The 24,256-nt window shown below is 45.8% G+C and overlaps 1 protein-coding gene across 1 annotated transcript in view; it reads left to right on the forward strand.

The window, feature by feature from the left end:
* LRRC1 (leucine rich repeat containing 1) overlaps positions 1-13,482 on the forward strand; it is a 125,714-nt gene extending 112,232 nt beyond the window's left edge. The window contains exons 11-14 of the mRNA XM_081094941.1: positions 992-1,107; positions 8,979-9,151; positions 10,375-10,511; positions 11,992-13,482. Coding sequence (XP_080951067.1) covers positions 992-1,107; positions 8,979-9,151; positions 10,375-10,511; positions 11,992-12,150 — 585 coding nt within the window. The 3' untranslated portion in view covers positions 12,151-13,482. The remainder of the gene's footprint in view (positions 1-991; positions 1,108-8,978; positions 9,152-10,374; positions 10,512-11,991) is intronic.
* The last annotated feature ends 10,774 nt before the right edge of the window (positions 13,483-24,256 follow it).

Here is a 24,256-nt window from a genome sequence, read left to right on the forward strand (position 1 = left end):
ATTGGGGAGCACAGGGAGTCCTGCCGAGGGTGCGCCTGGGATCCAGTTATTTTCTCGCCCCCATGGTGCAGCTTTCCTGACAGTAGAGACCACAGCCAGTTTGTTTGGGAGCATCACTGAATCTTTTGTGTTTATGTTCTTCGTTGAAGACCAATTATATGAAGCTCAATTGTCTTTGAATTGCTTGCTTTTAAAAAAAAGAAGGAAGTGATAATCAAATTTGGTGTGGATGTAGATATTGGTTTATGCTTTTGTATCAGCAGGTCATAGCTGAGGAGATTAATGTGTGTATTTACCAAATTCACTATTGGCTAAAAATATTATTGAATTCCATTGGTCAAAGGAAAATGAAGTTGCCAAACTAAGTTGTGAATGGAAGCTATTAAAAGTTGTATGGTGGAAATTAATGTACTGCTTCATCTCTCAGATGACCTCCCACTGTTTTAAATAAACTGAAAAGCTGAGAGCACTGAAGTTAATGGGATGGACAGATCTTCAAAGGAGGGTGTGTGTGTGTGTGTGTGTGTGTGTGTGTGTAAGAGAGAGAGAGAGAGAGAGAGAGAGAGAGAGAGAGAGAGAGAGAGATTGGCCTAACTTGAAACCTAGAATCCTGGTATTTCCATATGACCACAAAATACTTGTCTGGACCTGTGTGCTCGGTGAATGTATTTAAAAGATGTGGTTGTATTAGATAGCAATAGAAAATGACTCCTTTCCAGAATGAAATTTTTGGACTATATTGTTTATTTTCTTGTTTTAATTTAGAACATGTGTGTCTAGTGTTATGCAGAGATTTTTATGAACATATTGGACTATTCTATTTTGTATGATTTAAATTAAGCATAGTTGGTCATTAGAGACTTCAAATCATGTGGTATAACTTTATGCATCCTTTTCATGCCATTTGATAAACAGGCCCACCACCATCCCCCCCTTCCCCCCCCAAAAAAAATCCATCTGGAAACAAGTTGTGTTTTCTTTCCTGTTGCAGATCGGTGGGTGCTGCAGCCTCACTGTGTTCTGCATGCGGGACAACAGACTGACCCGGATCCCTGCTGAGGTGTCACAGGCCACAGAGCTTCACGTTCTGGATGTGGCAGGGAACAGGTGAGCATGTTCTGTTTGTGCTGCTTGAGAGAAAGAAACAGATGTTCACCCACCCTCGCCTTTGCCGTGCGTCTTTGCCATCTTGCCTTGCTCCATCAGATGATGGAATATAGACTGATTAGTCGAACGACCCAGGCCCAGGAAGTTTTCAGTCTAGGTCCTGGAGTGACTGAGCCGTGTGGAGTAGAGAAGGTCAGAGATACCTGAGCGTGAGTACTTCCAGTGTACGCGGACCCTCTGTACACACGCTTCCCCGAGCAGCGGGCAGTGATGTAAGGGACAGAGCTGTGCCGGGAACTGGGAGACGCAGGTTTCACCTCAGCTTCTGTAAGTCAGTGTGGGCCTCAGCTTCCTCTGAGCCTGCATGAGTTTGAACTAGGTTTGAACCAGGGGTCTTGAGATGCTCTGCCGGTGACACTGAACTCTCCCAAGTTGTGAACATGATTGCATTCAGGGACACTTTTCTGGCGAAGAGGATCCACAACTAATGTCAGAATCACCAAGTAAGTCATAAGTTAAAAAGGAAGAGCCACCAGGCTGGCATCCCCAAGATCACAGCTGCAGCATTTCTCAGGTGCCCGGCAGGAGGTCAGGTTAGACTGCTCACCAGTTCTGGAATGTGTCTTCTCTTCTCCTTGTAGAATATTGATTTGTTTTAGCCAATCTGAACTAATTTCATCACCTCGAACGTCATACGCACTTTCTTCCCCCTGAGCCTACACAGGCTGTTCTGTCTAGCTGGGACCCTCTTCTCTATTTCCCTACTTTTATTCTTCATCACTGATGCTTTCATTTTCTCCAGAAAGCATTCCTCTCCCTGAATCTGCATTTTCATGTACTGCTAACACAGCACTGACCATGGCCTGTTTGCACCTGTGGAACCCTCCTAACCTAAGGTTACCTGAAGGCGGGTGTCATGGTTTATGTGTCACTATATCCTTTGTCCCTTCACAGTACCTGGCACATGGTAGGTGCCAAGGAAAGTGTTACACATGTTAGTTTTGCAGCATGAATAGCAGGCCACTTTAAAATGCTTTGTATCACAGGCTTCACTGCCTGCCAAGAGGAATTGAAAAATGCTTTTGAGCATTATAGTTAGATAGGAGAGGGAGTGCTGAACCAGGGGGAGACAGATGGTCCACACCGTCTGGGGGATTGAGTCTGGGGGATTGAGCTAATGGTCACTTAGGTCAGGCTCAGCACCATCATTCGTTCTTGCTGATGGACTGCAGACGGCGTGCTAAGTAACCCGCGCTCCACAGGAACCTGGGGGCGAGGCCTGGCCTCCCGGAGTGCTCACCCTGTCAGAGTGCATTCTTCAGGACATCCTGAGAGATTCTTAAGACCACTAACTGGTGACTGAAAACTCAGGATTAGTTTGATCTGAATGTGGCATTTCTGTGGGACTTAGCCGGCATGCAATTTACAGCTTGGGAAGGGTGGTGTCCCCACTTCTCGCCTCCAGCAGTAGCAGCTCAGTGAGTCCCAGCCTCCCCTGGTTCTTGCCATGCTGGTGAGTGTGGATTTGCCTCACTAATTCTTGGGTGGAAAGATGGCTCTGGTGTCTAAAAACTGGTTTTCACATGAATGATGGCTCCATTCTCCAGTTCTTGGAAGAAGGGAAAGTTAAGTTTTTATTATGCTTGGGCTGGGGTGGAGAAAAGCCAGTTAAAAAGTTGAGTTACGTAGCTGTCATCTGAGTCACTTAAGTGTGTCATTTAGTCCAGGTATATATAGATTAATAACCAAATTTTAAGCCTATTAAAATATTTAATTACTACTCATTTTAAAGTATCAGTATAGAAACTAATAATAAAAAGGACTACCACGTCAGCTCTTTGGCCTGGAGAAATGTCACACCATGGGAAATCATACCAAATGTGAGAGAAGTTCTGCCTCTGCAATCAAGCATATAAAAATAGCAAACAGCACAGAGACTACATCTTAGTTTCCAAAAAGTTTCTTTGATAAATTGGATACAGTAAGTCACAGCAAGGATAACTATAAAATGGCACTTGGAAAGTAAACATCAAACCTTCTAGTACAATAACAGAGGAGGTGTCTTGTATCATCAGCTACTCAGGGACACAGGATATACATTTATTAGACCCCCTCCCAGAAGATTATCCACCAAACACACAAAACTGGGTATTTGAGGATCTTCTCTGCAGTGTTAGTAGTTCCAAATACTAACAATGACTGTTAATGGGGAAACAGTTTATACCTTTGAATTTAAATAAAAAATTAAAATATTAATTTAAACATATATTAAAATATATCACCTCACAACTGTTAGCATGGCTATTATGAAAAAGATAACAAATAACAAGGGTGTGGAGAAAAGGGAAACCTTGTGCACAGTTGGTGGGAATGTGAACTGGTACAGCCACTGTAGAAAAAGCAGTATGGAGGCTCCTCAGGAACTTAAAAGTAGAACGACTGCCCTGACCGGTTTGGCTCAGTGGATAGAGCGTCGGCCTGCGGACTGAAGGGTCCCGGGTTCAATTCCAGTCAAGGGCATGTACCTTGGTTGCGGGTACATTCCCAGTGGGGGGTTTGCAGGAGGCAGCTGGTCGATGTTTCTCTCTCATCGATGCTTCTAACTCTCTATCCCTCTCCCTTCCTCTCTGTAAAAAATCAATAAAATATATATATTTTTAAAAGATTCAGTAATCCCACTTCTGGGTATGTATTCAAAGGAAATGAACACAGGATATCAAAGAGGTGTCTGGACCCCCATGTTCGTTGCAGTGTTATTTATAATAGCCAAGATATGGCTAAGAATCTATCAATAGAAGATCTCTACTAATAAAAGGGTAATATGCTAATTAGACCGGACATCTTCCGGACGTCCTTCCAGACAAAGCCACAGTGGCAGGGGCCAAGGCAGAGGTGGTTAAGGGTGATCAGGTCAGTGGGGGGAGCAGTTAAGGGGCAATCAGGCCGGCAGGGAGAGCAGTTAGGGGGCGATCAGGCTGGCAGGCAGAGGCGGTAGGGGCTATCAGGTTGGCAGGCAGAGGCGGTTAGGGGCGATCAGGCCGACAGGGAAGGGCAGTTAGGGGCAATTAGGCTGACAGGAGAGCATTTAGGGGGTTATCAGGCCAGCAGGCAGAGACGGTTAGGGGTGATCAGGTCAACAGGCAGAGGTGGTTAGAGGCAGGCAGGCAGGCGAGCAGTTAGGAACCAGCAGTCCTGGATTGTGAGAGGGATGTCTGCCGGTTTAGGCCTGATCCCGCAGGGCATCCCCCAAGGGGTCCTGGATTGGAGAGGGTGCAGGCGGACTGAGGGATCTCCCCCCGTGCACAAATTTCGTGCACTGGGCCTCTAGTGTGTGTGTGTGTGTGTGTGTGTGTGTGTGTGTGTGTGTGTTGAAATATTATTCAGCTATGAGAAAGAAGGAAATTCTGCCATTATGACAATATGGATGGATCTTGAGGGCATGAAATAAGTCAGATGAAGGAAAGACAAATATTGTATGATCTCACATGTCGAACCTAAAAAAAGTTGAATTCATTGAAATAAAGAGTGGAATGTGGTTGCCAGGGACTGAGGGGAGAGGGTGGTGGGAGAAATGGGAGATGTTGGTCAAAGGGTATTCACTTCCAGTTATAAGATGAGTAAGTTCTGGGGATCTAATGTGTAACATGGTGACTGTAGGTAACAGTATTGTATTATTGTATTATATACTTGAAAATTGCTAAGAGAATAGATCTTAAGTGTTTTTAACACACACACACACACACAGTGGTAATTATGTAAGGTAATGGCAGTGTTAATTAAGTCTTCTGTGGTAATCATTTCACAATTTTTAAATGCATCAAATCATCATGTTATACACCTTAAACTTACACAATGTTATATGTCAGTTATATCTTAATAAAGCTGGGAAAAATAAAAGTATTAAAAGACAAAACACAATACAACAGTATAGCTATGTTATAAAATACTAAGCAGTTCTAAGAATGAGATATTTCTCCGTAGAGACACAGGAGACCCAGATACTGATTAGTAGAGCAAGTATACAGAGCATTATCATTTTTGTTCATGTTTTTAAGAAGACATACCTATTGTGGTACATAAAAATATTAATAGTAGTTCCCCTAGAGGAAGGGTGGAGGTTTAGGGTTACAGGGGCTTTCACTTTAGATATTTTGATATTGTTTAATTTTTTTTCATTGATTATATTCTCTTTGTGTATCTTTAAACATTTTTGAAAACTTTGCTTAAAACTAAAAGTTCTAGTAGGAGGTAAAAACAGATGAAATATTTAATTGTAAGAAGTATGCAACCACTGGGGAACTTAATATTACATTAATCAGTAGACTGTTTAATGTTTAGTTCTTAAATACATTTGACAAGCAATTGCTGTAGAAGTTGAGGTGGGGAAGGTTTCTTCAGGTTGGGTTGGTCATGGACGTACTGGAAATGAGAGACTCGTGGTTTATTTATTCATTTGCTTTCACCCTTGTACCATTGATGTCAGGAGTAAGTATTGGCCTTTTATTTTGGGGTGGGGGGTGGGGGAATGTGGTCCTAAATAGAACAGTGTACAGTGGAGCTATGGTTTCTTGTGTTGATTCTGCAGTGTACAGAAGCTTCCAGAATAAACCAAAAATGTATTATTAACTCGTCTGGAAAGCCGGGATATATAATATCTATTTATCTATTTTCCACTTGTGTCTGGGATGGTTCACCCAAGAGAAACAGAGGCCTATGTGTCTCTTTCCCCCCAGGCCACAGAGAGTCAGTGAGAGGGTCAGCCCCGCCCAGTATGTGTGCAGACGGGCAGGACACAGGGCCTTCTTTTCTCTCTGACATCACAGGAGCACCTCTGTCTGCAAGACACTATGAACAGGCTCGTGTGTTGTGTGGGCAACGGGCATATTCAAGCTGGCACTTTGATTCTTTGCAGGAAAACTGGCATTTCAGACAACAAATTAATCTCACATGGCTTGCTGAATGTGATTATGAGATGTGTTGTAGAGTCCAGTGACCTGTTTTAGCTTTTACCATGTGGTTTTGTCACCTGTAGAAGCTGTGTTTATTATTGATGCTTTGCCTGGCCTTTCATCTACTGTGTACCTGTGCTTTAGCATTTGCTAGGGAGCCAGTGTTAGTCTGAGAAGGTACGATGACCGTGTTTCAGTTACCTGTGTTTTGTGCCGGCTTTCAAATCTTGATATATTTTTTTCTTCTTCATGTTCTCGTGATTAAGAAAGGTAGAGATGCTGACTATAGATTTCTTGCACAAGACTTGAAACTTTAAACATTCTGGAGGATATTATTAGCTTATGTCCTTTTAAAAAAGAAATAGGAACAGACTTTCAAAGAAATGATCCTTTTGTTCAATAAAATGGAAAAGTTTAATGTACTTTAAGCTTTCATCGTATATTAGGCTCTTTTAAAAAATCACTGTCACAGTGCCTGGCGAATACATGTCTTCTGTCTTTAACTTCCTGGCCTGCGAGTGCATGACATCCTTTGGGCAGAGGGAGAAATAACTGGTATAAGCCTGGGCGATTTCCTTTCCGTTCCCCTCGAAGAAGCAGAGCCTCAGAACAGGAGGCGTGGAGCTGGGAATCTGCTGTCCCCTGCCCTCTTTCTCATGGTCTGAGCATGGATTTCACTGCACTGGGTAGATTTGGGATTTAGAAATCCATATTTCTCACCTAATGTGTCGCTCATTAGTGAAATATTGCAATGTGTGACACACAGAGACTTTTCAAGGGAACTTAACATATGCAGTTCTCATGGATGCATTGATTTCAGAACCTAAGTCCCACATAGATACAAGTGCGCCATGCTTTCCACCCTCCCACGTGCGTGGGAGGCATCTATCTTCATGGACTCACATTAGGAAAATACTGTCTCCTCGCCACAGCTCTTACATCGGAAATCTTTGCAAAACATATTAATTGTTCTCCTGAAAAATTTGTTGATCATGCATTTGTTAATATTCTCTGTGCACTCTTTGATACTTTTTTATTTCATTTGTTAAAGTAGCTTGACCAGTTTAACATTTTCCTTAGAGTACATTTTCCGTATTAGTTTTATGTTATTAGAGTATACCTTCTCTTCGTAGCTCTGCAAAAGGTTCTAGTTTATTTCCCACAAGTCTGTCAGTTCAGACTGGTATACAGGCGGACCTCAGAGATAATTGTGGGTTCGGTTCCAGACCCTCACTTCATTCTTCAGTGAAGTGAGTGTAATCTCTTTGCTGGTGGAAGGTCTGGCCTACAATTTGTAAAACACACAACATCTGTAAAGTGCAATAAAGCAAAACACAGTAAGACAAGCATTGCCTGAATATTTCTAATAACTCAGTATTAATCTGTTGGTAAGATCTACAGGTCGATCTTCCTCATATATTAACTGGGGATAGGTGTACAATTTTGTAAAAGAAAGAACTCCAGGAATACATGCTGTCCTACCATTCTTCATGGAATTAATGGGCTAGATGTCTCTTCTAAGAAAATTTGCCTCATATAGTAGTTAACAGAATGTGAGTAGCTTAAACAGTCACTTCTAAGACTGATCCATAATTTAATATTTGGAATCATACTTAGTGGGAAAATATGCGATCAAATATATCCTTAGGTTCTTTAAACTTTGAATTTCTGGTAGCAACATGGTTTTGGTTGTTTTGCAAAGTGAATTAGTATCTTGTATAAAGCATTAGTTTTTACTAAGCAGCATTTTCACCCTCGGCACTGTTAGCATTTGGGGCCAGATAATTCTTTGTTATGGGGCTGTCCTATGCATTGTAGATGTGTAGCAACAACCCCAACCTCTACCCGCTAGATCCCATATGTCTACAGACATGGCCAGATGCCCCTGAGGGCAGAGTCACGCCTGGTTGAGAACCACTGTGCTAACCTCAGGAGGTACCAAGGCCATGGTTTCTGTGGTGATCTTTACTGAATAGACCTAACTGCTTGCAGCCAAGCTGTGAAATATTTGTGCAAATATAAACATGAAACTAATCTTTCGGTGTCACATTACAATTTTAAAAGTGCTTTGCTTTATATATACACGATCTCATTTGAAACTGAAGCAATCTGATGTGGATATTAATTATCACGTAGGCGTCTGAGAAGTGGGAGCTTCTAGAAACTGAAAGATAAAAAGTTTTGGATGGAACACTTAAAATCTCCCTAGAGAAAGCAAATGGAGTCCATGAAAGAAATGTTTTAGCCTTTAGTTTAACTGCAACTTAACTTCTTCAGCACCCCACGCATCTCCTTCCTCCCGTCCTATTTGCCAGGTGCTGCTGGAAACAGGTAATCCCACAGGCTCCCACCAGCCCCGGCGCCAAGGTGTTGCCATCCTGTGTGAGAACTCAGCTTCCGCGGTTACACTGGCTTTGGTTTTCTCTTTAAGTTGGGACCTCTGAGTGCAGGACTGAATTATGTGCCCCATAATCTCCTCATTTCTTGCCCTATGGCCTGGCGGTGCTGATAAGATAGGTCAGTGATGGCGAACCTATGACACCTCTGACAAGCGAACTCATTTTTTTGGTTGATTTTTCTTTGTTAATGGCATTTAAATATATAAAATAAATATCAAAAATATAAATCTTTGTTTTACTATGGTTGCAAATATCAAAAAATTTCTATATGTGACACGGCACCAGAGTTAAGTTAGGGTTTTTCAAAATGCTGATACGCCGAGCTCAAAAGGTTCGCCATCACTGAGATAGGTGATAGCAGAAAGCGAAGCACAGACTAGTCAGTCTACCTGCAAAGCGTAAATCGGGTATCTTACTATCAACCCAGTCTCAGGAGGTGTTCTCATTCTTTGCTGTCTTTATTGACAGGAGTTGATTGCATTACACCATTTGAGGCCTGATGTCTTCTTTTGTTTTATATTAGGTTGTCGCATCTGCCCTTGTCTCTCACAGCCTTGAAGTTGAAGGCTTTGTGGTTATCTGACAACCAGTCCCAGCCTCTGCTCACGTTCCAGACAGACACAGACCTCAGCACAGGAGAGAAGATTTTAACCTGTGTCTTACTTCCTCAGCTGCCTTCTGAACCTACTTGCCAAGGTGAATTTAAGGACTGTGTTCATTTGACCACAAGAATTAGTAGGAGTTCATATCTCCCCATAAGATCTCTCACTTTCACATGTGACTGTATTTTTGTCCAATTCTGCCCCTTAGACCTGGCCCAGGTGAGGTCCCTGTGGGCCTCCTCCGGGAAGGTCCCCTGCATCTTTACAGAAAAAGTACCACTCACGCCTGTTTAAGCCTGAAATTCCTTAAACACCCTCTTGGTTTTGAATGATAGCCGAGGTTGAAAATACAGATACTCCTTAAAAGTCACTTAAAATCCAAACTGAGGGTTTGGAGGATGAGTATTGACTTCAGTTGGCAAACTGTTTTAAGCCAGTGAGTTGTTTTGAGTCACTGTATCTTTGTTTTGTAAATATGTGTAGTTTCAAAAAGTATTCACACTAACATCATAGTGCTGTTACAGATCCTTTGCTGAGGGCTGATTTTGATGGAGGAGAACTGGAGTACCCTGGGAGGGCAGGAGTCCCCTAAGTGGAAGGGCCCAAAGCCACTTGCCAGCCCCACCCTTGTTAGATGAGCTTTGAAGACCCAAGGGAAAAACATGGTAGAATGTGTTACTGCGGCAAGTCCTGGTCTCTGATGCGTGCGGCCCCAGCTAGTCCTGGTCTCTGACGTGTGCGGCCCCAGCTAGTCCTGGTCTCCGATACGTGCGGCCCCATCTAGTCCTGGTCCCCGACGCGTGCGGCCCCCGCTAGTCCTGGTCCCCGACGCGTGCGGCCCCAGCTAGTCCTGGTCCCCGACGCGTGCGGCCCCAGCTAGTCCTGGTCCCCGATGCGTGCGGCCCCATCTAGTCCTGGTCTCCGACGCATGCAGCCACAGAGAATGTTTTTGAAGCTAGTGTTCTGCATCAATGAAAAGAGACAGCAACTCTGTCCCAGGCTTTTTCTTTTTTTTTCTTTTTAATCCTCACCCAAGGATATGATTTTACTGATTTAGAGAGGGACAGAGGGAGAGGGAGAGAGAGACACATCCATCAGTTTCTCCCATACGTGCACCAGATTGGGTTTCAAACTCACACCTGGTACGTGCCCTGACTGGGAGTCGAACCCGAGGTCCTTGGGTGCACAGGATGACGCTGAACCAGCTGAGCCACACGGCCAGCGCCTTTTCTTTTTGTTTTTAATTGTTTACATTACTGCATAGCAGTGTCCAGTCACCGACCCGAGCTCCCTGCTGATGTGCCTTTGTCGTGACAGAGAACCTGCCTCGCTGTGGGGCCCTGGAGAGCCTGGTGAATGACGTCTCTGACGAGGCCTGGAACGAGCGGGCAGTACACAGAATCAGTGCAATCCGATTCTTGGAAGATGAAAAAGATGAAGAAGACAACGAAATGGTATGGAAATGGAGATTCTTGGCCTCAGTAGAAGTTCAAAATTTAAAAGCCTTCCAAGATTAATAATGGCACCTAATAAGGATTTCTTGTGTTTTCAACTAGTGTATTTTCTGTTTTGCCTTTAGAATTGTAGGATTTTTAGAAGACAAAACTAGGTACTTCTAGGTACAGATTCACCACGTGTGTGTAAGGCCAGTGGAGCGTTTGGGTCTTTTTGTCTGAATCGTTTATGGCACTTCTTTTCTTTATTTGTGATCGTTTCCCCTCCCACCACCACTGTTCTTAAAATTGATGTTTCTTTTTTGTTGTTCCCACTGAATTAAGCCCCTTCCCACACTCCCAGGTATTATGATATCATGTTGGCTGCATTCACACTTCCTGCTGTGTCGCAGCTCAAGTTCAGTTGTGCTGAATTCTCTCTCTCTTCCTCCCCCCCCCCCCCCCCCCCACCTGTGGCCTTAGTTGGATTCCTTAAGGAGTTTTTAGTCAGAAATCAGGAATAGATGTGAAAGTGCCTCTCAGCCTCACTTTCATCCACACCTGTGTGTGTCTCAGTCGCCTCCGGGCGTCAGCGACAGCTCTTCCTACACGTTGACTTTGGCTCTTAAACTCCTCACTCATTGAGATTTTCATAAGCAGAGCTTCGCGGGAGTACTCGCAGCCCCCAAACCAGGGGTGGCTTTTAAATTATTATATGTTAGTCTCTGTTATTCCAGCTGTCACCAAAGGGGATTTTCTCCTCTTACAGTGTCTGTGCAAAACAGGACTTGGGCATGACAATACCTCACTGCGCGGCTCTTTCCTGAGGGCGATTCTCTCACCAGGGACTTCTTGCCTCTGTAGCGCTCTCATGTTATTAGCCTACCTAGCTCCTCCTGCATTTAAAAGCTGTAAATGCCCCTTTATGAGCTGAAGAGCATGTAGCCTGTGAAATGATATAATTTTAAAGTATTGCCCCTCTCCTTTCACTTCACTCCTAGCTCCGTGGTCTTTATGAGGAGCTATGCGGCGCGTGTGACGGTTCCCTAGTGGGTCATATGCACAGCGCACAGCAGGATAAGGACAGGCGACCTTCTCTTTACTCTCCTTTTTCTTCAACTCCCTGCCTCCAGCCACAGCCGCTCTGAGTAACAGAGCATTACAGTGATTTTAATTCAGAACTCTTTACCCCTTCTTTTTTTTTTTCCCTTCACACCCCACAATTACATCTTATAAATCTTTTATCTTTTTTCTCACAGTTCATGGAAGTAATGTCCTATTTTAAAACGTCTCCTTTTATTCCGAAAGTAATCCTCTATCTTGGCTAGATAAGTTACATGCACCACTGTCCTCGCCCATTAACCACCGGGAAGCCGGGGTAAGTGCTCAGAGCTCCTCATGGTCGGCAGGAGGCAGGCTCTGCTTTGGAGGCTGCCGGGAGCCGCGTGTCTGAAAGAGAAACGGATAAAACCTAAGCACTCACTCCACTGTCTGTTTTCAGAGAACACTTCAGAGGCGGGCCACGCCACACCCAGGGGAGCTAAAGAACATGAAAAAGACAGTGGAGAATTTGCGGAACGACCTGAATGCTGCTAAAGGACTGGATTCCAACAAAAACGAGGTCAATCACGCCGTTGACCGAGTGACCACTTCTGTGTAGAATTTCGCCTCCAGATTTTACCTCCTGCGTCTTCCCCTGCTGTCTTCCGAGGAGCCTCCTGCAGCCCTCGGTTCCCACCAGACCCCGCGCACGGGCTCCCCACGTCTCCCCACCTCGCGCTCGGACGCTGCTCTCTCCAAGGAAGTGCCTTACTCTAACCCGTCAGCCAGTGGTCTCCCAGCGTGACTGTTTCTTTCCCTACACTCCAGCTGTTTGTACAAGTAGAATACACTACTGTCCACATCTGACCTTTGTTTTTGTCTTATGTTGGGGGAAGGGAGAGCAAGAAGGGAGCATTGATCCTCCTCCCTCCACCAAGTGCTGGGACACTTTAACCCAAGTTCTCTTGGACCTATCGGTGAGAGATGCTTTTATGTGTGATGGAAAATCGATACTTTTTAAAACCCTTTTGGCAGCTCAGATGGTGTAAATTTAAACATTTTGTATAGGTATTTCGTAACAAAAAAATGTATTTCTTTTTTGTTATTTTATCTTGAAAAACGGTACATATTTTAGTATTTGTGCAGAAAACTCACACACAGTCCTGAAGTATTTGCTTTTATTTGTGCCACCCACTGTGCCTTACTGTGTCCTGTGTCATGTCCAACCAGTCGTGCGCATCAGCAGCCCAAGCAGAACGGCGGGCCAGGGACGCGGTACGTCCCCCAGCAGTGTTGGCTTCTAATTCTGTCTACCTGGGGATTTGTTCTTAACCAAAAAGAAGTTACCACTGATTTGTAGATGATATTGGATGATTTTTTTAAAAAAGATAAACCAAAGGATTAGGCTGCTAATATTTCATTTCTTATACTTTTAACTTTTTATAAATGAGTCTCGTATAAATGAGTGGAGTGTCTGATTGTTCCTACTCGGAAGGTATGTGCCATTTGTAAAATAAAATAGAACAGGCAAGCACAAAAAGAGAAAAGCGGTTTTGAAATTCATGGGTAAATAAATTATGTACTGCAAAAGAAAGTATGATTTTACGCAAGAAAACGTTCCAAGTTTTATATTGAGATATAAAACCACAATAAAGCAAAATAACCTACCAGGCCGTATTAGAAATGTTGCTGTCTTTATAAGTGCAATTTGTAAATAGTGGTTGAATCAGTGTAACAAAACATTGCTTCATGTTTTAATTTTAATTGTGCTAATTTAAGGAGTGGGGGGTATATTTTGATATGTTTCCGCTGATTTGATTTTTTTTTTTTTTTTTTTTGGTATGATGTGATAAAAGAGGAATGAAAAGTGCCAGTCACTGTGTGGTGTCTAGGAAAATCATGTTGGTGTTTTTTCTCTCCATGAAATAAAGTCACCCTGGACATTAGTCATACAGCTTTTTAAAATTAATTATCATCTTGCATATTCAAATGAGAGCAGGTGGCTGAGTTTTTTTGTTTTTTGTTTTTTTGACAATGTGCTGCCTTCCATTACATATCTAACCCACTGGTCGGTTTTGAGTTCACTGCCGTTGGACTCGCATTCACTGCTCCTTCTCCCATGCCCTGGGGCAAAGCCCAGCACTGCCCTCAGCTCAGGCTCCTGACTGGCTTGTGGCATCTGGCCAACCGGATGCCTTAGAAACCTGCTTTCAATCGACCAGATATGATACCTTCTTTTACTTCTGCACATCTACTTGCTGAATTCACTTTGCTTTTTAAGTTGTTTGTATATATGTGTATATTTGACAACTGTTTATTGAGTTGAAAGTACATGGCACTTAAGTGGTTTCTGACCTGTCAGTTTTATACCTTGCTCCCTAATCTGGGTACGCATCTTCTTTTCTCCATTTTAAGATTTTGGCCTACTCTGTTTTGTTTTATAAAGATGATGCCACTAACTCGTGGGCTGCTACACAAGCACATTGGTTTTATTTAAGGAGAGCTGTCTGGACTCTGAAAAACAAATAGAACTTCCATAGTGGTTTTGTTTGTTTGTTTCTTTTCCTATAAAGCCCACACTTTACTACTCAGTCTGTGATGGTCTTAGTGGATGAGAGGTGTGCATACATGTTTCTAGGAAATTTTATGTATCTGGTTGTTTCCTTGGGCCTGTCTCCTGTACTTGACACTTACCTGCGTTTTTGTTTTGCTTTGTGTCTTGCTTTCCATTTTTGAGATTTAGTTTCCCCCCCTCCCAGAGAGGGAAAAGTTACTCTTGGTCCTTTATTCTCAGTGGCACTGCAGTGCTCTTTCCCTCCAGGGGGCTGGGACCAGACTTTCGGCTTCACCATGGCAACAGCACCAACCTGTCAAACCCTTGGAGAGCATGCCAGCCTCTTCCCAGGAGCCCTCTCTCCTTGTTATAAGGAAAACTTAATTATGTGGAGGGATACCTTTGCTTATGGGCTGGAGCCAGGTCCCTGACCTTTCCTAGGAGTATGTGGTACCTCACTGTCAGGCGCCACCCCCCAGTCAGCCTCTCCCACCAGGAAGGGGAGGGGTGTGGCCACTGCCTGTTGGTCTTGTAGGAGCTACAGGTAAAAGCAGGAAAGGTTAGTAGGACCTGTTCACTTTTTCCATAGCCCCTTATTTCTGCATTTTAGCCAGGAAATTACACTTAAGTGGATAAAACCGTCAGAATTTAGGGTAAAATAATGAACGTCACTGATGATGAGCAGAGGGACAGGTAAGAAAACTAGAACTAGTATTTCCCCAGATGTTTTGCTTTCTCTGGGAAGTTTGGAGGAATGGTCCGGGCCACCCAATCTGTCTGGAAGCTCCCTGGTTAGACGTCCCAGCTGAGGAGGCGCGGGCGAGGGCGCGGGTGGAGCCGCTCCCACAGCCTCAGCGCAGTCCTGCCCTCCCCTGTGAAATCGGCCGCACCTGCGAGGTGTGACGCCTAATGGATGGGGCGGAGGCTGGGAAAAATTCCTTCCCTGTCAGAAAGGTGCTCTGAGCCGCCAGTTCTAACCTTGTAAAGTGGCTGGCACCCTGCCAGGGCGCGGGCTGGTGCACAGGAGCCTGCACAGACCCTGACCGGCGGCGCTGGAGCCGCTGAGTCATGGGAGGCGATGAGGGATAGAGCACCTCCGTGGTGTCCGCAGAGCTGAAATCTCACTTCGCCCAAAGAGCCAATTAAAAAAATTAACCCCAACACTTGATTATGGCTAATAACAAGCATGCAAAAGCAGAATTACATAATGGACCCCCCTTACACCTATCCTTCAGCTTGAACGATTACCAGCACAAAGACCACTACTAAGCCCTTTTCAGGGAACTGCATTAAGTTTTAAAATATTTACAAGAAGGAGGCCGCACAAGGAACTAAGTAAAAGACAGGAAACACAATGTGAGCCTGCGGGGTGAAGCAGCACTTGAGGGCTGAACTTGCTGAGTCAGCGTGGCAGCCATTGGAATCATGGACAGGTTGCATCCCAGGCCCGCCCCAGCTTTGGAAAAGCTACTTAACCTCACGGCTTCAGGTCCTTCACCTCCAACGGGGCAGCCAGACCTCTTCCAGGCGTAGGGAGAGGGTTGCTGGGATGCACCGAGCCAGCTCCCAGGTAGTGGGAGGCGGCTATTGCTACAGGTCTTGCTGGTGTTACGGTGTTACTGGAAGCTCTGCACTCCCTCCTCAGAGCCAGCAGTGTTTGGCCTCGAGGGTAGTGTCCATCAGGAACGAGAGGACACGTGCTAGTCTCTGGCAGGGATCCGAGGACACCCTCACCTGTGCGACTACACATGCTGTGTGATGGGCGGGGGGAACTTGAATCTGTGAGGTCGGTTCCCATAATGGTCAGGTTAGCTGACTCTTGGGAACCGCCTCACGGCCACTGGACTTACTAGCCAGCTGTCCTGAAGGTAAAGCTAGTTTCTACCAAGAAACACAAACTCTGAATTGAGAAAAGGGCCTCTGGCGTTCCACACAATGTCCCCCTCTCTGCCGTGCCCTCAGATTTCGAGGATTTGGTCTGTTGGGCTCATTTACTATCTTATCTCTAGTTCACCGTTGATTTTGGTCACTGCTTCCTTTTCACCTCTTGCCATGATCTGTCTCCAAGGGAGACCTCTGAGGCTTTTTATGTATCAGGGGAGGCAAGTACAGTTAAGAAATGGGTCACCCACGGAGAAAAGCCTCCTGGGTAAAATAAAAAATGCAGCCCCACTCCGCGTGTAGAGGACACGCCCATCTTCTGCCCTGTTCTCTTTTTTAAAAGCTGACAGCTGGCGGGAAAGGGAAACCAACCAGAAGAACCTGATCTGGCTGCTTTTTTTCAGCAGGCTGAGGGGAAGGGAGGAGGCGAGTTTTGCACCTCACAGCTGGCCAGGAGGATGGTGAAATTTTAAACTGTGAGAGTGCGCAGTCACGGGGCAGGTCAAGGCTCTGTCCTGAACAGGCAAGAAGCGGATTGGGTTGGTCCTCCAAGGTCTTTCTGAGGCATCAGCATTTAATTTCTAAACAGTACAAGTGACCCTTGAACAAGGTAGGGGTAGGGACCCCCACCCACGTGCCCTCGAAAATTCGCCTCACTATTGACTAGCAGTGATGGCGAACCTATGATACGCGTGTCAGAGGTGACACGCGAACTCATTTTTTTGGTTGATTTTTCTTTGTTAAATGGCATTTAAATATGTAAAATATCAAAAATATAAATCTTTGTTTTACTATGGTTTCAAATATCAAAAAAATTCTATATGTGACACGGCACCAGAGTTAAGTTAGGGTTTTCCAAAATGCTGACACGCCGAGCTCAAAAGGTTCGCCATCACTGGCCTATAGTCAGTCCTTTGCACCTGCTGATTCAACCAACCAGGATCGAAAACAGTATTTTGTACCAGCGGTTGGGAATCTGTAATTGGGAATTAGCAAACACTGTTTTGGTCCTGTTAGTTGAATCTGCGGATGCGAAACCCATAGCTAAGAAACCCACGGGTACGAAGGGGAAGGGCTGACTGTATTTTCTGGGAAAAAGAAAGTGCTTGTAAGTGGGCCCACACAGTCCAAGTGTGCATTGCTCAAGGGCCAGCTGTCATGAGCTGCCTTGGTGTAGTGAAGCAGGGGTTATAGTGACTGAGCACCTTCTATGTGCCACACGCCGGGCTAACTGAACACAGTCCGTTTCCCAGAACAACTGCATGAGGTGAGTGCTGACATTTGATCTTTGCAAAGGAGAGAATTAAGATTAAATTAATTTTAATAACTTTTCCAAGCTCAAACAGTAAATGACAAAGTTGTAATTCGAATTCACATCTCTGTTACCTAGAGTCTCTGATCTCAGTTACTCCTAATTTTGCCTTGGCCCCCCCCCCCTCCCCCCCGCCAGCTAAAATACTGTGAACCTGTAGTTACATTTACAGTTGAATTTATCATAGTGGTGGTGCTTCTGTTTTAAATTTTTGCAATTATTTAGGCCTAGGTTATGAACAAAACCTGGCATGGAACTTAGTGAAACTGGACCACCATCTATGCAGACTTGGGCCTTCATTTGTGTCTGGTTGTGCTGGCAAATTCTGTGACTCTGCCCAGCCCAACCCTCCCACCAAGCCCTCCCTCTGTCCACCCCATGTCGTGTCCTATGCTAAGTTCTGTGCAAATCTTCCTACCATCTCAAACTTTGTGCACATCTCCACACACGTTGGAGATAAATTATAGGGTTAGTGGGTGACCAGTGGGGGGAAAAAGTGTTTTTTGACATTGACTGAAATGACAGTTTGGTAGCCGGCTCTCAGAGAGCTTTAACTTGTTCCAGATATTGGCAGTTAGCTCCAGAATGAGCTAATTCGCTGGGCATGATCTTATCCTCGCTACCGTTAATAGCCTACCCTTGGAGAGAAGACAGATAATGAGCACTTGGAAATCGATAGTGCTGCAACCTGACCTGCATGCAGTTCGGGGGACATAGGAAAGGTGACTCGTGATGTATTATTTAAGCGCCTCCTTTTCAAAAGCGTTGTTGTGAAGGATGTGACAAATAATGATTGCTCCCATTTGGGGACTATCGTTGAATCAAAGAAGCAGAAACCAGAAAGAATAGAGAACTTGTGTGACTGAGCAGTGTTTAATTTTATTGGAGACCGGCCTTACTGCCCTGGTTGCAGAAAGAGAAGGCAAGAAAGGCGCCTAGCACCAGGCATAACAGAGTGACACCCTACACCTGATACCCTGTAAAGAGACTCCATAAACTCTGCTCTTTAGGGACTTGCTCAAGGAAAGTCACGACGAGGTGTTGCTGCCTGCAAAGTGCTGCCTTGCCCACAAACCCTTGCACAGCACTTACTGGGCACCTAAAAAGAGGGGTTTTCTGGGAGACCGTGTGCTCCTGTCTGGACCGCAAGGGCCCCGTGTGCCCCTCCACACACCTGGCGCTGCTTTCCGCCCTGCCTCAGCTGTAGGTGTGCGTGCCTGTTTGTTTAAACTTAGATTAGTACCGCTTGGAGAAACAAAACAACACACTAACTTGTCTGGGCATTGAGTGTTCTTCCTGAAGCTTGGTCCTGCCCATTGTCCCGGAGGCATAGAGGGTGGGGTGAGTTTCGGCGTTGGTTTGGAAATTTGGAGACGAGCCGTGGGCTGGGTCTGTTAGGCTGGGGCTGCTCTTGGTTTTAATCATTTTGCAAAGTCTGAGGTCAGGGAGTTTTGCCATAGGTGACAGTGGGGGTGGCGTTGTTCTGGCTCTGCCTGTGTCTCCCACGAGCACATGCACCTGGGGAGACATGTTCTATAGGCCCTGGCGGCTGTCAGGTAACTCCCACCCCTGTGGTTCTCACCCGGACACCTGGAAGGTGTGCAGTGTGAAACTCACCAGTTAGAGAGAGAAGTACACGAGACACCTGTCTGGTGTTGACTCCCTCCGCACCCGTGGGGCTGGTGGTCACCGCCCCCTCCCAGGTAAAGGTGGTGCACCCGGGTAGAAGCAGTCTTTTGGAAACCCAGGGTTTGGCACTCACCTGTGGTAAATGTGGGGCCAATTACCAAACCTCCTGTTTGCCACCTCAGAATAACAGTTTCATGTAGCGATTTCATGTTGTGAGAGGAAACAATGTCAACAAAATATGATGATGCTCTTGTATGGGTCTGTTCACAGCTACTTGTGATCGGATTGCTTTGGTCCTGAAAGAGCTGGGCATTGGGTGGCCAGAAAAATCCCTGCCCGGTTGCCCTGTCTCCTTTCTCAGTGCTCTGGGTTTTACAAAGTCTGAGGTCAGGGCTGCTCAGCGTGGCTCAGCGTATTCTTGCTCACCATCCGATAACCTGGCACCTCCTATAAGATAATGGGGTCTTGAGTAACATCATTTCAAAGTTTTTTACATTATAACATTGATGAGATGACATAGAAATTTAACTTATTTATATCGTTACACATTGTTTTGCTCAAAGTCACAGAACCTAGTGAGATGCTAAGTGAGGCCTTCCTGTACCCTCTTTTTCTTGGAGACAGTATCTGCAGTGGCTTCAGACTTCAGCATGCACCTGTGTTTAAGCAGACTGCTGGGCCCACCCCCAGAGTCTCTGGTCAGGAGCCTGGGAGAGGGTGAGAGAATTTGCGTTTCTAGCAAGTGCTGCTGTGCCTGGTTTGGGGACTAGGCACAGAGAACTGCTGCTCTAGGGTGTTAGAAGGAGTAGAAATTAACCAGAGCTGGATTTAAATCCGGCTGTGGCATTACTTAGTTTTGTGACCTTGAGGGATTTTTCTTGATTTCTCCAAGTCTCAGTTAATGCATCTCTAAAATGGGAATAATAGCTACTCCCAGAACTTTTAGAGAATGAGGTGACAAAGATGGCACATAGTAGGCTTTCAGGAATTACCAGCTCTTGTTTTTGATCCTGAAATGTGTGCACAGTAGTTCCACATGGAGGCAGAAGAACGTTTTGGTCTCTCTAGCCAAGTGCTGGACTTCAGGCTCCTCTCGTTAACATGCCTAGGCTAACGGGAGTAGAGGGGGTGATAGCAGAAGTAGGCCATGCTTGCCTGAGGGTGAGTGCCCCAGGGGAAGGCTGGCAGTGCTGCTGGCCGGGCCTGGTTAGGCTGTGTTAACACTTCCTGACTTGCCCGGGGGCAGCAAGTGTGTGTCTTACTCATTTGTGTCTGTGTCTGACACTCAAGCCCCAAATCTCCAAACTCAAAATCTGCAGTTATAACTGGGCTGTTGGAGGAAAGCTCTCAACCACAGCATCTCTCAGAATTTCAGGATCCGGGACCTGGCCTGTGTCCTTCATGCCCTGCAGCCATCCTTTTCCTGTCCCAAGAAACTGAAGTCGATTCACTCAGATGTTCCACGTTTCCATTACTCTCCCCCAACCCATTATCCCCTCCTTGTCACCTCAAGGATGTCCCTCAGAGCGGATGACTAGTGTGGAAATATGTGGTAATGCATAGATCAACACAAACGTCTTAAATGGCTTCTGGTTTTATTGTCTAAAGCAAAATTATGTATCTGTAAAACTCCTTGCCTAGAGAAAGTAGTGCCAATCACTTATATAATTTCCAAATAAGTTGTGTGTTTTTAAAGCTTGTTTAAGGTAGTGATCGCTATAAAAATGATGCCCTTCTCTGAGCCACAATTTGGGAACATTATAATTTTTAAAAATAATATTCCTATTAACATATTCAGGTGAGGGGTCCTTAAGCCTGGCTCTCTGCCTGCGTTTGTAAGTACTGCTTTGTGGGCACACAGTCCTGCTTATTTGTTCATGTACAGAGACTGAATGACCCTCAAAGCCGACAGTGCTGTCTTTGGCCCTTGGCAGAAAACGTCTGTAGGGGTTTCTGCTTCTAGTCTAGTCAATAGGTCCCACATGGTACTTTTTGCCACCAGAGGGCGCTGGAGGTACTGCCCGCTCATCACAGCCAGACACCCATCTGGACACCCAGGCTTCCCACAAGGGCTGGACTCAGAGAGCCGGCACCTTGGTTCTTGTCACCGACGGCATAACCTGCCCGGCCGCTTGCTCTGCCAGCACTGGGACGCTCTGCCACACACGCCCAGGGCCACCCCTTAGAGCGCTCAGGGGCTGGAGCACGCCCTCCGCACCCTTTTGGCCCACGACCATTCTAGGCGGGGCAGAGCAATATCATTAGGTGACCATCATGGAAATCGCTTCGCATCTTGTAGGAAAAGCTACAATATTTTAAAAATTGTGAACGCAGCACATTAAGATACTGCTGAACGTCAGCCTTATGTTACGGAGGAAATTCAGGCCTTCCCACGTGGACCGCAGTCTCCATCCCCACTGTGCTCCATGCAGCGTCTAGGCTGGACTCCGTCCTGTCCCAGGCCTCGCTTCTTGGTCACAGCTCGCTCTCCCAGGCACTGCGCTGGCCCTTTTTCCTTACCGCTTACCTTGCTCCGTCAAGGAATCAGTCCACTTTGTCCTGTCTCTTCAGCCGCTTCTACAAACGTATTTAAGACCCATCTCTAATAAGCAACAAACCTTGATCTTAATTCCCTGGGTAGCTACCTGCTTCCTTTTCTCTGCCAAGGTTCCTGAAAAGAGGCCTATTGTTGTTCTCTCCCTTTCTCAGTTCCCACGCACGTCTCCACCCAGTGCTGTGGACACTCCTCCTCCGCCCCCACGGAAACCGCTCTGGCCAGGCCACCAGACTTCCCTGTCTCTATACCCGATGGACACCCCTCCCCCCGCAGCTTTGTTGAGATACAATTGACATAGTATATTGTATAAATTTAAGGTGTGCAATACATTGATCTGATACGTTTAAATATTGCAAAATGATTGCTTACTGCCTACTGTAGCGTGAGCTCACAATGGACATCTTGATTCAGCTCTCGGCTGCCACTGGAAAAGAGGCTTAAATGTGTGCAAGGCAGCTCCCTTCAGGGGAGGTCATTCCTGGGTGGGTGGGTGGGGGAAGGGCAGGACTCGGGGGTGAGCAATCAGCAGCCAATTCCTACTGGACAGCTGGGCCACGGCACCTGAGCTCTGAAAGGGGCATCGGTGCTGGGCACTGCAGTGCCCATGACAGATGTGTCTACTCCAGTGACCGTCGACATTCTGGTGACTTTCTGAGTATTTGTTCAATTTTTATCTCTTTTCTGGAACTCAGTTTTTTCTTTTTTCTTTTCTTATCCCCAGGACTTACTGAAAGTTTGTTAAAAGGCCTTTGCTGTCTTCTACCTCTTAAGTCAGGACTAAAACACTGACGATATAGTCAGGTGATTTTTCTTTTTCTGAGAGAATATTTAAAAAGTAATTTTACAAAATGGCAGATAGTTGCTCAACCTAATATTTCCTTGATTTCCCTCAGTCTCTGTTTTTATATCATCAACTTAAAAAAAAAAAAAACCCCACATAAAGTCAGAAGTACTTTCAGCACTCAGCGAGACATGTGCTACACAGAATAAAGACATGCCCTTTTTACTTCCTCTTACTCTGCTAAAATGTTTTCAATGGCATGGCCTCCCTCATATTCAAATATAAATGGTAACATTTCATGCACATTTCAAACAATGCCACATAAAATTGTCTCATTTTATGCACAGAAAAATTAAACAATTGTCATCATCCCCAGGCCCAGACCCAAAAGCTTGCTGGCCGAGTAAACTGCAGATTAGATTTGTGCTATTTTCATTTCATAGCGAAAGTTATCTTGTCAACAGAAATAGCCACTCTCCTCATCACCCAGGGCCCTGTGACCTCCCTGTTTATGAACATCGGTACCTCTGCAGGGAATCCTCCTGTAAGACCAGTCCCACACCTCTCGTTCCCATCCTGTGACCATGTTTCGCAAGCCTTCACTACATGCTGGCGCTGGTGCTGGCAAGCGTGCCTCCAGGTGGAAACGTGTGGGTGCCAACTGCTGCCCTCGTCACGAGGAGAAAGTTCTCTGCGAAATATTGGAGCCGATGCTTCGAAAACAGGAGGCGACAGTCAAACAGGTTCCCTCTTCGATTAGGAAACATGTAGAATCAGAAAATGCGAGTGGGAAAATGTTGGCAGCGCGGCTGTCATAGCAACCCCACCCTAATGAGGCCCCGAGGTCTCAATGCTTGTGTGTTTCCACGCTCTGGGAACACATCTCCAGAATTCCAATTTATTTCTGTGGAGAATGGAAACTTGAATTATGTGAGTTTAGAAGCCCGGGAGTCGTGGGGGACGCACCTCTCAGAATAAAGCAGCGTATTTATTTGAAAGGCGCTGGCATTTCTGTTTTATGTTGATGTTTCAGTTTTTATGGCGGTGCTAAATCCCTCGAATTGTAATTGATTTTAGACCATTTGTCAAAGGAGAAGATGCAGTAGATCAAGAAAGAGCTACAGAATTGAGGAAGAAGGCCAGGGGTGGGGGGGGGGGGGAGGAATGGGAAAGGAGTGAAGGACAGAGAAACTGGGGAGTGGCAGGGGGTCCTAAGTGACATGGCGACAGGAAGAGAAATAGTGCTGAGCAGCAGCAGCTGTGTCCCCAGCGCGGCGGGCTGGCTGGAGGAGAGAAGTCTGACCGGGTCAGGTCACGCTTAGCTCCTCACCGTCAGCTGAAGTCTGTCCATCAGTCCCCTGCTGTTTACTGAGCTCCTTTTCTGTGCGGGGCCCTGGGAGACACAGGACATAACAGAGGGCGAGACAGACGGGATCCTGCCCTCCTGGAAACAGCTAGTCTTGTTAGTAGGAAAAGATAATGTCGAGAATAACAAAAAAGCTGCAAGGGAGAACTAGAGGGTGACCTGTGAGAGTCAGAGGAGTCTATTGCCTGAGTCACAATTCATGGGAGGCCTTGACCTCTTCGAGGCTCGGCACCTGTGCATGAACGTGGCAGTGCTCACCCCACAGGGTGCTGTGAGGCTAGCAGTGGAGACGTGGGTTTGGGTAGAATTTTAATTACAGAACAGGCTCAGCCCGCTGGGCCCCCAGGCCACGATCCGCTGACCTCGAAGCCAGAGGCACACGTCCTGTCAATCACTGTCAGTCTGCTCACTGTGGCGGCTGTTGGCCTCCAGACTCCAAGGACCTCACCTTCCTCCCGTCTGTTCCCAGGGGACTGTTGATTGGCCTTTAACATGTAAAGAAAAGCTGTTTTCTTGACCGCAGTGAGGGTACCCATTTCCTGGCTCCTTTCCTTCCTATGGGATGAACAGATTCCTCAAATATGATGCCCCAAATAGCCACACTTTTCTCTGCTTTCCCCTCTGCAAGTGTGTTTCTATGTGTGT

The sequence above is a fragment of the Myotis nattereri genome (assembly GCF_964212035.1).
Source record: "Myotis nattereri genome assembly, chromosome: 6".
Lineage (NCBI taxonomy): Eukaryota > Metazoa > Chordata > Mammalia > Chiroptera > Vespertilionidae > Myotis > Myotis nattereri.